General features: G+C 36.0%; 2 protein-coding genes across 3 annotated transcripts in view; one reads left to right on the forward strand and one right to left on the reverse strand.

The window, feature by feature from the left end:
- The window catches only part of DCDC1 (doublecortin domain containing 1), a 497588-nt gene extending 488108 nt beyond the window's left edge, over positions 1 to 9480 (reverse strand). For both annotated transcript variants that reach the window (XM_055094254.2, XM_055094255.2), the window contains exon 1: positions 9350 to 9480. The gene's annotated coding sequence lies outside the window, so the exon portion shown is untranslated. The remainder of the gene's footprint in view (positions 1 to 9349) is intronic.
- Positions 9428 to 12109, forward strand: part of DNAJC24 (DnaJ heat shock protein family (Hsp40) member C24) — a 63430-nt gene continuing 60748 nt past the window's right edge. The window contains exons 1-2 of the mRNA XM_003830417.4: positions 9428 to 9565; positions 10369 to 10512. Coding sequence (XP_003830465.1) covers positions 10402 to 10512 — 111 coding nt within the window. The 5' untranslated portion in view covers positions 9428 to 9565; positions 10369 to 10401. The remainder of the gene's footprint in view (positions 9566 to 10368; positions 10513 to 12109) is intronic.

Consider the following 12109-nt stretch of genomic DNA (forward strand, 5'->3'; position numbering starts at 1 on the left):
CTAAAGAAAGATGTGGAGACTTTGGCCAAAAGTCAAGTACAGTATTTCTTCCTCTGCTTATCTGCAAGGGATATGATCCAAGAACCCCCAGTGGATGCCTAGAAATGTATACAGTATAGTATCAAACCCTATATATACTGTTTTTTCCTATCATATATAAATATGATAAAGTTTAACTTATAAATTAGCCACAGTAAGAGATTAACAGCAAATAACTAATAATAAAATAGAACAATTATAATAATATACTGTAATAAAGTTATGTGACTCTGTTCTCTGTCTCAAAATATCTCATTTTACAATACTTACCTATTTTCAAACTGGTAACCATGATTAACTGAAACCACTGATAAGGGAGAACTACTGTAACTGTGTTGATTAGTGGTATGTTAGAAGTGGAAAGAGAAGCAAAGGATAATTGGTGGAGCTGTAGAAAGGATTGACTTAAAAGTCTAGACTAACACTAAGGTAAGGAATACCATCAGAAAAGAGTTGAGGGGATTTGGAATCACCATTCTGATTCCGTAAGTTGTATGTTAGTTGGACCTACTCTATAGATAAAGGAGGTCCCTGTGAAGCAAAATCTTGGGAGGTCATCAGATATGGAGAGTAATTAATACATTTGGAAATCTTAGTCAGTACCAAGATTATTAAATTGGGCTACTAAATGCTGGAGACTGAATCCCTTTTACTGATTATTTGCTTTTTCATTATGATACCTAACTTTTCCCTCAGTAACTATGTAATGAATTTCAGATGGTTCTCAACTTTCCAAAACCCAAAAAGTTCATCTGTGAAGGCCTAACACTTTTACTTTAAGTATATATAAAATGCAAACACATACAATTGAATATAAAATAAAAAGAACAGTTTTAAAGTAGCATGTAAAAAATCCATTTTATTGATTTATAATCATATTACCTTCTTCATAAATAAAGATCCATAAAGATGGATCCAAGATGGCATGCATCTGCAAGGGATGGAATTCCACAGATTAAACCAGAGCAAAAAGGTCCAAAAGGAAGGACTGAATGAAGACACAGCCTCATTAGCACAAAGAAATTCAACTCAACTCATTACATGTCGATTACCAATACCTATCTTTAGAGAGACAGTAAAATATAAACTAATTTACGTTAGTAAAATTGAACCAAATATATTTCTCATCTTTTTTTTTTTAAGACAAGAGTCTTGCCCTGTTGCCCAGGCTGGAGTGCAGTGGTGTGATCTCAACTCACTGCAACCTCTGCCTCCCAGGTTCAAGCCATTCTCCTGCCTCAGCCTCTGAGTAGCTGGCACTACAGGCATGCACCACCACACCCGGCTAATTTTTGTATTTTTAGTAGAGATGTGGTTTCACCATGTTGGCCAGGCTGGTCTCAAACTCCTGACCTCGAGTGATCCACCCACCTCAGCCTCCCAAAGTGCTGGGATTACAGGCGTGAGCCAGCGCACCCAGCCTCTAATCATTTAAAATGCTCTAGGCTTGCTAATTCTTACTGTATCTAGTTTCTGGACCAGCATTTGCTCCAAATCCAATGCAGGAACTAAGTAACAACAGCACTTGCATCCTGATGACAGTCTTAGCTACATCTACCTGAGGCAAGAAACTAGAAAAACAGGATATATTGTGGGCTAACATCAAACGAACTGTTACAGAGGGCCTAGAAATATCTCATTCTACATTTGGCTACACTTTCCTACCTCTTCTTTTGCAGGATTACCTGACTTTAGCCTAACGCTAAACTATGACCTATTTCTAAGAGTATCTTTCTCTATACTGAAATTTCTGAATATTATGTATATATATGTAATATATAAATCAACAAAATTCACAGATTTTTAAGATTCTAAATTTAAATAGATACAGGTACATTGTACTATGGAATAACCTTTCCTTTTCTTATATTCAAATAAGAAAACTTCAGTTGTCCCAAATATAGATAGAAACTAAAAACAGTTAATTTAATAGTGATAGAGGAATATTCATAGAGACTAACATTGCAGACTAGGATTTATACTACAAAGATTTTTTAAAAAAACATACAGTCTTTGAAATTAATGTATCTGACTGCCTTTCTCTAATGCTCCCGCTTCACCTGCAGCACATCAGACAAGGTAGTAATTTATGATAATCATATGAAAATATACAATTAATATTCACCACCTCTCATTCCTCATCACTTCAGACGATCAGTAATGCAGAGTGAAAATGCTGTCAGATTTCTAATTGCTTTGTAATGGGCTTGAAACAGGGAAATCATTAAAGGCAAACAATCTGTCATTTGTCTGTTACTTTAACTATCTATCACACCAAAAAACTCATTAAAGAAATTGCTAATGAGCTACAAAAGACTAGAGTCATGGTGCTTCTACAGTAGATTAAAAAGTAATACTATGAATTGCTGGAAGTATTTTAAAAATATGATATTTTGTGGAAATTCATCAGAAAACATCTATTCTTCAGTATATTTTTTAAGATGTGTGGTTTCATTATTTTGGCATTTAATCCATCATTGCAGAAATCCCTTTAGCATACAAGACCTGTTTTTCTCAGTCTCTAACTAATTAAACTGAAAGGTTGCAAGAAGCTGAAATGCTAAATGTGTTTATTACTAGTAAACTGACATAAGTAATAAAAAACAGACTATAGTAACCCTGATGCTAAATGAAGAATGTATTTTAAAATCTGATTTTTACTTTCATATCTCTTGTGGATTTAAACTGTTGAAGTTGTAATGCTTAATCATCTTAAATAATGCTACCATCATACAAAAATTATATTCAATGACTGAATTTGAGCATAGTAATATTAAACTGTGTGTAATAATATTAACTATTTTGAAATCTTTGAAAATATTAACCAACACTAACATGTCTCATAATTTTACTTCATGTAATTTTAGGGGAGGAAATAAATCATTTCTTTAAGTGAGCACACAACATTTTATATGTCTTTATGAATTCTACTCTTCCATATGAGATACTTAGCATTTAAAAACCTATAATAATGACACTAATCTTATTTTAAAACAAGAGTCATTGCCTTATATTTTAGAAAAATATGCAAGTAACAAAGATAACAATGATACTAATTATGTTTTCCATTGCTAATGATGAATTAAGTCATGAATTTAATTTCCTATAACAAAAGATGAGGCTCATTAATAAAGTCAAACTTCTATATATGTTGACCCATTCATACCTATTAGAATTCACACAAATTAAAAAACCTGAATGCAATAACATGTTTAGCCAGGTGCCATAGTTAATATACACTAGTGAATTCCACACTTAACTTCAAAAGGTTCCATAACACCCTGGAAACATCTTCATTATACTCTCTAATTGACTTAAACAGACTTCAAATCAACTGTTTAACACATTTTAACCCACAAATTAACACCCCTTGATCATTCAGATTAACCTTTCTTCTGTAAGTCAATTACATGACAAAAATAAACTTTTCGAAAAAAATTCAGGATTAAAAAACTAAAATAGAGAAAGTAGCATGCTTTAAAAAACAGTACAGCCAGTACCTGACTTAGGATGGTTTGATTAACAGTTTTTTGACTTTACATGGTGTGTATTCTACTGAATACATATTCAGTAGAAGCCACACTTTGAATTTTGATCTCTTCCCAGGCTAGTGATAGGTAGCAAAATAATTTCTCATGATGCTGGGCAGTGGCAGGGAGCAGCAGCTGCCAGTGAACCATGCACTCTCTGAGGGTAAACAACCAATACTCTATGGTGTAGTGTGTGCTACATGATTTTGCCCAACTGTAGGCTAAAGAAAGTGTTCTGAGCACAATTAAAGTAGGCTAGGTTAAGCTATGATGTGCAGTAGGCTAGATGTATTAAGGCACTAATAATATTTTCAACTTAAAATGGGCTTATCAGAGATAATCCCATCACATGTCAAGGAGCTTCTGTATATAAATGCATATCCCCACATGACTGGAAGAGATCACCACAAATTTCAGTGTAGTTGGAAAGTGCATAGAAAAACCAGAGTGGTGATAAGAAAAAAGAGAAAAGGGCAAACAAGTGAATGGGGGAAAAAACAAGTTGGTATTTGTATGACTACTAAAGATAAATAGAAGATGGATTACAGACAATATTTTTAATAGGCTCATGGAATGATTAAAACATCAGATGTGAAGATAGGAAAACAGGAACAAAAATCTCAGATAAGATAAAGACCTATAAGAGGTCTGAAAAAAGTTAGAAAGAACTGACACATAATGCTAAAAAACAAGAAAAACACAGCAACAAGTGTGGTGCCCGCAAAAAGTATTTACCTCTTCCTCTTTCTCTCCTGCTTAGTGTACTGCCTTGCACAAACTCAATGAAAGTTCATCGATGATGACTATTGTCAAAATGGCAAAGCAGATAATAGACTGAGTTAAGACAACCAACAAAGGGAAAAATGAAAACCATTTCTAAAAGATGAGCTAGGATTATTCATTAGAGCTGATTCTCAATACTATCTAAAGCTTTATGTTAATCTGCCAAAAAAAAAAAAGAAGAAAGGAAGTTTCTTTCATCCTAGTCATTCACCTCTCCCTTCCTTCAAAACACTATTTAAAACTTAACATTTCATACATCTTCCTGGATTAGCTTCATCTTGATTCAAGGATTTTAATCATTCAAGTAATCTATTCTACGTATTAGTATACCTGCAAGTTATTAATTAATGTCACAGCACCTGGTATTTCCTCTGGCATAGTACTTCCTACAGTTATTTCAGTTCCTTTTTAAATGTCTGTTTACCCAGATAAACTAAGCTTTTGAGAGGACTACAGTCAACTTTGTTTTGTGTCTCTTGTAACTAACGGAGTGTGGGGTACATAAGAGACACTCAACAAATATTTGTCGATTGAGTCAATAGGTGAATGAAGGCTGTATATATATCATTGACTTTTAAAAATCAAATAACTAGCTAGTTTTTGGTGGTTTTTCTATCTTCCCAGTAGATTATAAGTTGCTCTAGAGACAATCATTCAATTTTGGAACATAACCATCATATCCCATGGTACTTAAATACAGCTTAGTTCACTGGTATAAAAATCCTAAAATTCAGAAATAAAAATCAAGGAAATGAAGGAATAGTTGGTGATGGAACTACCAAAAAAGCCAAGTAAATATAATCCTGAATAGGAAATAATTAGCAGAAGTACACTATATGTATACATCTATATAATATAGATATAGATTTCCATTATTATCCATCAATGAGAAGCACAATTGACTAGTATGACATCAAATTAAGAATTTGTGAATGTCTGGTAGACATTAGTTTACGGGCAGGCATGTACCAAAGTGATAGATTTAATAACAATGTCATTTTTTGCTATCATCATGACAAAGGATCTTAAACTCCTGATATATCTAGCTACATCTATAGCACTTGATCAATCATCTGGGAATCAAATATTTAATATACGCCTACCTTGGTTATGTTAGATGCTGATGACGCAAACTAAAGTTTTGCCTATCCTTTTAATTTATTCTGAAGTCCAACCAAATGTACAGTTCAACAAATATTTGGGTTTGATTTTATTTTTCCAATTCAATTGTTTCTTGCTGTCATTTGCTCTCTTTGGAAATTCCTAAAATACTGTTATGAATGTCCAACATTCTAATATATCAAATGTGCAACAAATATTATTAATTAATAATAACAACAATAGCTAACCTTTACTGAATACTTACTACTTTCAGGCACAACTATCTCATTTAATTCCCACAACAAATCTATGAGGGAAATACTATTATTACTCCCATATTACAGAGGAAGAAACCAAAGAAAAGAGATGAATTAAGTTCACATAGCCGTAAGAGGAAAAGCCTGGACTAAACACATATGTTCTGACTCTAGAGTTCATGCTCTTAACCATGATACTAACATAGTTTATATTTCCACTATGTAAGTTTCACATAAAATGGATAAATTGCCTTTTAAATATAAGATACTGAGAAACAAAACTATTAGAGCTATGTATCATTAGAACTCCAGAGAATGAGGCAAGATAGCTGGTTCTTAGTTTCTCTGGAGAGGTGTTCTTACTCTCAGAAAGCTTGCAACCCAACTGGGGAATCAGAATATATTCTAAGGAAAACAATATACTGTGATATACAAAGGACTTGCTATGAAAGTTGAGAGGCGGCAGTAAGTTCTAAGGACCAGGCCATCATAAAAGGCTTGATGGAAGAGATAGGCCTTAAAGCAGGGATTACTCTGATAGGAGGAAGAAAAGAATTAGGGTGTTATAAGTAAGGAGAAGCATTTGAACACAATTATTGATGAAATGCTGTTACCCAAACACCAGGAGTTCCATCTATGTCTTGCTGCTTACCACCCAAAAAGTCAATCACTGAGACAATGATCATTGTCAAAGAAGAAGGCTTTAATCAGATGCTGCAGCCAAGGAGATGGGACATCAGTGTCAAATTCATCTTCCTCACTGACTAAAATTAGGGTTTTATATAACAGGGAAGAAATGTTAACTACGTATGAGAAAACAGGAACTAAGGAAGGGTAAGGAAACAATAACGAAGAATGAGGGGTCTGGCATATCACTGTCTAGATGCAGTAATCTGGTGAGTTTCAGCTCTTTGATACTTGTTGAGAGGTCTGGGCATCCTTTCTTGAGGAAGGAACTGAGATAAAGATCAACAAAATGTGGCTGGGCGCAGTGGCGCATGCCTGTAATCTCAGCACTTTGGGAGGCTGAGGCAGGCAGATTGTTTGAGCTCAAGAGTTCCAGACCAGCCTGGCCAACATGGTGAAACTCCATCTCTACAAAAAAAAATACAAACATTAGCCAGGCAAAGTGGCATGCACCTGTGGTCCCAACTACTTGGGAATCTGAGGTGGGCAGATGACTTGAGCCTGGGAGGTAGAGGCTGCAGTGAGCTGAGATCGTGCCACTGCACTCCAGACTGGACACCGGGGCAAGACTCTGTCTCAAACAAGCAAACAAAAAGATAAAACAAGTGCAAGTTTCAAGCTTTCAGAAAAGAAGTGTCCATTTCTATGTTTATTAATTTAAAAAACCCCAATAAACAAAACTAAACAAACGAAACCCTGTCTATGGGACTATTGGGTTGATTTCAGTACCATGAAAAGATCCAATTGTTTAAATGTTTAATGTATGGAGATAATAGGGGAGGTTGGAAAAGTAAGGATCATATTGAAGAGGTAACTTGAATGCTAGGTTAAGGAGTTAGGACTTTATCCTCTAGACCTGCCCTGCTAGATACAGTAGCCACTAGTCACATGTGGCTACTGAGCATTTGAAATGTGACTAGTTCAAATTGAGGTGTGTTCGGGCACAATACATACCAGCTTTTGAAGACTTAGTAGGAGAAAAGAATGTAAAGTATCGCCTTAATAATTTTTAGATTAATTAATTTTGTAGCTTGCACTTATGGCTTACATTATATTTCTATTGGAAAGTACTGCTGTATAAAATGAAAAATGAAGGAAGCTTAATGATCAGAAATTTATGTAAAAATTGTTTTAAGAAGTTTATTTTGGTATAAGCAGAGTGTAAGACAACTGTTCTCATTCAGTAAGCCAATGGCAAGAAAAGAAAAAAACAAGGTTCTAGTGAAGAAATGGGACTGCTATAATTTAAAAGATATTTAAGAGACAGAACAGCTAAATGGAAAGTGTACATTTTGTCTGATTCTGAGTCAAGCAAACCAACCAGAAAAAGACATTTTCAATTAACCGTGGAAATGTAAGTAAGGTCTAGATATTAGTGACAGTCCAATAATGACATTATGGAGATAAAATAAAAAGTTGGTACATTTTAGGGATGCAAACTAAAGTATGTAGAGATGAAATGACAAAATATTTGGTATTGCTGGGGAAAAAAACTATTTCTTACTTTCCAAACCCCAATAAATAAATAAGGTAACACAATAACCTAATAAATAGTAAATCAAAATAAAATGCTTTTGCTGTAAAAAACAAAAAACCTGGAGTACCGGAGCATATCTACCTACACAAGGAAGAACCAAGCTGTGGACAGAAGGGAGTTTGAGGGCTAGAGATGTTCAAGGTGGCATCATTCTGACAGTACTGTTTAGGAAAGCATTCACCACACTACTTAATTCCATTGCTTTAGGTATTTTCATAAGGCCACACAAGAAAGTATGATGCAGCCAGGACTAAAACCAGATGCTCTTTGTATCTGCCTTTAAACATGACAAAACCCTGTGGAGAACCTAATCTATGCTTTCATCTTTAGATTTTTAAACTTGCTTGTTTCATTCAGTTATTCTTTATAGTTCATAACATCATTAAATAATTGATCATATTAGATTATTTTATATATTCTGCTTAAGTTTATCTTGACTGCTTCTCAAACTCAGATTGGTAGAAGTTTAAAAAAGAAGGAAAGCAAAATCAAAGCAGTAACAACAAAACCATTTTAACATCTCCAAGTGAAATTTATGTCATGCTGACCAAAAATAAGATGTAGTTTTCATCTCCAGGTACAATGCTAGGAAGAGGTGTTAATGTAAAGTAAGCAGCACAAAGAAGTAATAAAAGGAAACACAGGAATCAAGAAAGGGAGAAGAAAGAAAGGTGAGGAAAACACCACCACCACCACTACCAGCAACAATAACAAACCCCAACAGTGCCCATATGCAGTGCCCCCTAACTGCTTCGAAGAACAGTTCATTCTGCTTTTTTCTGTAAGCTTGAAAGATAGCATAGCTGCCCTGGGAATGTGTAGACTTGCTGAGTCCTTGTTCTGCCCCTACTCAACTAGCTGTTTGGCCTTGATCCTTGATTTCTTTCCTCATCTATAAAATGGGAATAATGGCCCCTGCCTTACTTGTCTCACTGGGTTGAAATGAAAGCGAAGTGAAATAGCAAACGTGAAAGAATTTTGGAACGTTTTTATGTTGTAAGTTGGTTGTTAAAGAAATATTAATAATTACGTCGAATATCTTCTGCAGAAAAAATTAAACCGACCCCATCCCCCGCACATCTAGCTCTACCTGGCATAGGTTTTAGTTCTTTTAATTTTCGAATGAGAACATTGTAAAGGAACTGTAGGGACGAGGGTGGCATCAGGTCTCCTCATCCTTCTCACATCCTTGCCCCCGCACCCCTCTCTCACCCCAGAGTTCAAGCACCAACCGAAAAGATTGAGAGTAGCTCAGGGTACGGTAAACGGAGGAAGCTTTGAAGAAGGCGGGGAAAGCCTGGGATGGCGAGGGGGTGCTCGCTGAGGAGGAGGAGAGAAGCGACAGTCGCGGGGCCCGGACAAGAGAGACTTAAAGCGAAGCCAAAGGCGCCTTTCTTCACAGTTCGGGAACTTACTTGTAGTAAACGCCACTCCATAGAAGCGGTGACCGGTTACCATAGCGACCGCGTCGGGGTGGGCGGAGCGTCGCTTCTGAGCTGTGCCACGGCCACATCAGCTCGGCCAGAAACGCGAACACGTCGGAACAGTGACTTCCGGCGGAAGAAGAAGCCGGTCCGGAGTTCTGGCCGACAGCAGGCGAGGAGTGGGTAGCAGCGCCTATGTGAAGTTAGGTAGGTCTGATGTCCTATAAAGCGCGGAGAGGGTGCCCGCCAATGGCTGGGTGGGTAAAGCCGACTGTGAATGGAGAAGATTCCCAAGTCCCGAGCTTGAGGAGGCCCCGGCTGTTTCGTTAAGTGTATATAGCTGTGGGAAGAGGTTGCCTGATTTCTGGGGCTCCTGGTAGGGTCTCTCTTCTGGAGCGTGGAAGACTGGGGCATCCTCGCGTAGAGAGTTTCACTCTGTCTTTGCGAGGTCTCAGCGCCTCTCCAATAACAGGGGACTCTTGTTCTCTACCAGCTGGTGCTGACGTTATTTCCCATATCATGCTCTCCAGACAATCTGGAGGAAAAGCAAACGAGAAACTTTCAGAAGGAATGCCCCCAAATTTATTTTAATTCTTTGGTGTTCTGTTTTGCTTTTTTTTTATTCGTTCATTTTGTAAATATTCATTAAGCTCCTCCAGCGTGTTTAGTGAGTGCTTACTTGTGTGCCAGTTTTATCATAAGACTAGCAGAAATACCTTCTTAGAGGTTCATACACCACCTGGTTCATTATAAAATTCTTTTTTTAAATGCTGTTCATTAATTAAAGTATAAATATATATCGTGAAATACCTAACACGTTTTCCGTACTTGTCGGTACACTTATACCTGGAATTCTTGGGGCATTTTAAATGAAAATCTGTGCTTCCTCAGGTTTGCATTATAATCATGATTTACTTGACTAAATACTAAAGAATTTACAAGGGCAGTACTTAATTTTTTCTTAGATACATGGCAAACTGTGATGAATTGTCATTAATATTTCTATTCAGCTAATCTGAGAAGGCCCACTTCTGGTTCCATGGATGATGGCGGTTGAGCAGATGCCAAAAAAGGATTGGTACAGCATCCTGGGAGCAGACCCATCTGCAAATATATCAGACCTAAAACAAAAATATCAAAAACTCATATTAATGGTAAGTCTTTTCTTTCAGATTTTAAATCATGAGGGGAAAAAAATCAATTTTTATATGAAACCACAAATTTAGGTTTCCAGAAAATAGGATACCAGTGGCAGGAATCCAGGTATTAATTTGATTTAATTGAACATTTCAGTAATATTGCAGAAAAACTTGATTTGAGGTGGAAAAGCATGGTTAGGAGCAGGAGATCTGAGTCAGGCTGCTTGAGTTAGAATCTTGAGTCCATCTTTATCTGTGAGAATTTGGACAAGTTACTTTTTCTTATATGTGCCAAGGGAGGATTAAATGAAATAATCCATGTAAAATATTTAGAGGTGTTGTTACATAATAAACAACAGTAGCCACTAGCCACATGTGGCTGTTGATTACTTGAAGTGTGGCTAGCCTGACTTGAGATGGACTGTAAGGGTAAAATATACACTGGATTTTAAAGACAGTATTTAAAAAGAATTAAAATAATTTAACAATTTTTATGTTGATTATGTTGATTAAAGTTCACTGGTTTTATTTTTCCTCTACTGTGTCCATCTGCTGATAAACTTCTTAAAAGAATTCTTGATCTCTTACCTAATTTTCATATCTAGCATTTCTACTGGCTCCTTTTTTAAAGTTTCTATCTCTTTCTCATCTGTTTATACATATTGTCCACTGTTTCTACTATATCCTTTAATAAACTTATCACAGTTAAACTCCCTGTCTGATAATTCTTTGTAGTTAATAATCAAACAGTTTTTATGTGGATTATATATTGAAATGATGATATTTTGGATTACTGGCTATTTTGTGTTTTATATACATAATATGCATGCATGTATTTGCACATATCAAAGTTTGTTTCTCTTGCATTTTACTTTTTTAACATTGCATATGTAGCCGGCATTTATGCTTACATTATATTTCTATTGGGTTATGCTGATTTAGACCATTTATACACTAATTATCAGTTGACTTTTTTTTTTTTTTTTTTTGAGATGGAGTTTTACTCTTGTTGCCCAGGCTAGGGTGCAATGGCGCGATCTTGGCACACTGCAACCTCCGCCTCCCAGGTTCAAAGGATTCTCCTGTCTCAGCCTCCCAAGTAGCTGGGATTAAGGCGCATGCCACCACGCCTGGCTAATTTTTATATTTTTAGTAGAGACAGGGTTTCATCATATTGGTCAGGCTGGTCTCGAACACCTGACCTCAAGTGATCCTCCCGCCTCAGCCTCCCAAAGTCCTGGTATTACAGGCATGAGCCACTGCGCCCGGCCAACTCTTTTTTTTTTAAACGAATTGTAGTATTTGTAAATATATCTCTGAATTTTTATATTCATTTTTTCAATCTGTATTGTGATGCTTCTTAAGCCAATGTCTGTAATTCTATACCAAAGTCCGGTTAACTCAGTTTATAAAGAGTAAAGAACCATTATTTATATAGAATTTGTTGTCTCTTTAGTTTATACCAGTTACATCAGTGTTGTTTTGCCAAAACTATTAATGTTCATTGTGAGAGACTAACTGTTTCATCATCAGGATTGTACTAATATTCTTACTTTAGGTAGTATGTTGGACTAAATGACCTTAAGGTACCTTTTGCCCCAGAAGTTTTAAA

This window comes from Pan paniscus, chromosome 9 (assembly GCF_029289425.2).
Source record: "Pan paniscus chromosome 9, NHGRI_mPanPan1-v2.0_pri, whole genome shotgun sequence".
NCBI lineage: Eukaryota > Metazoa > Chordata > Mammalia > Primates > Hominidae > Pan > Pan paniscus.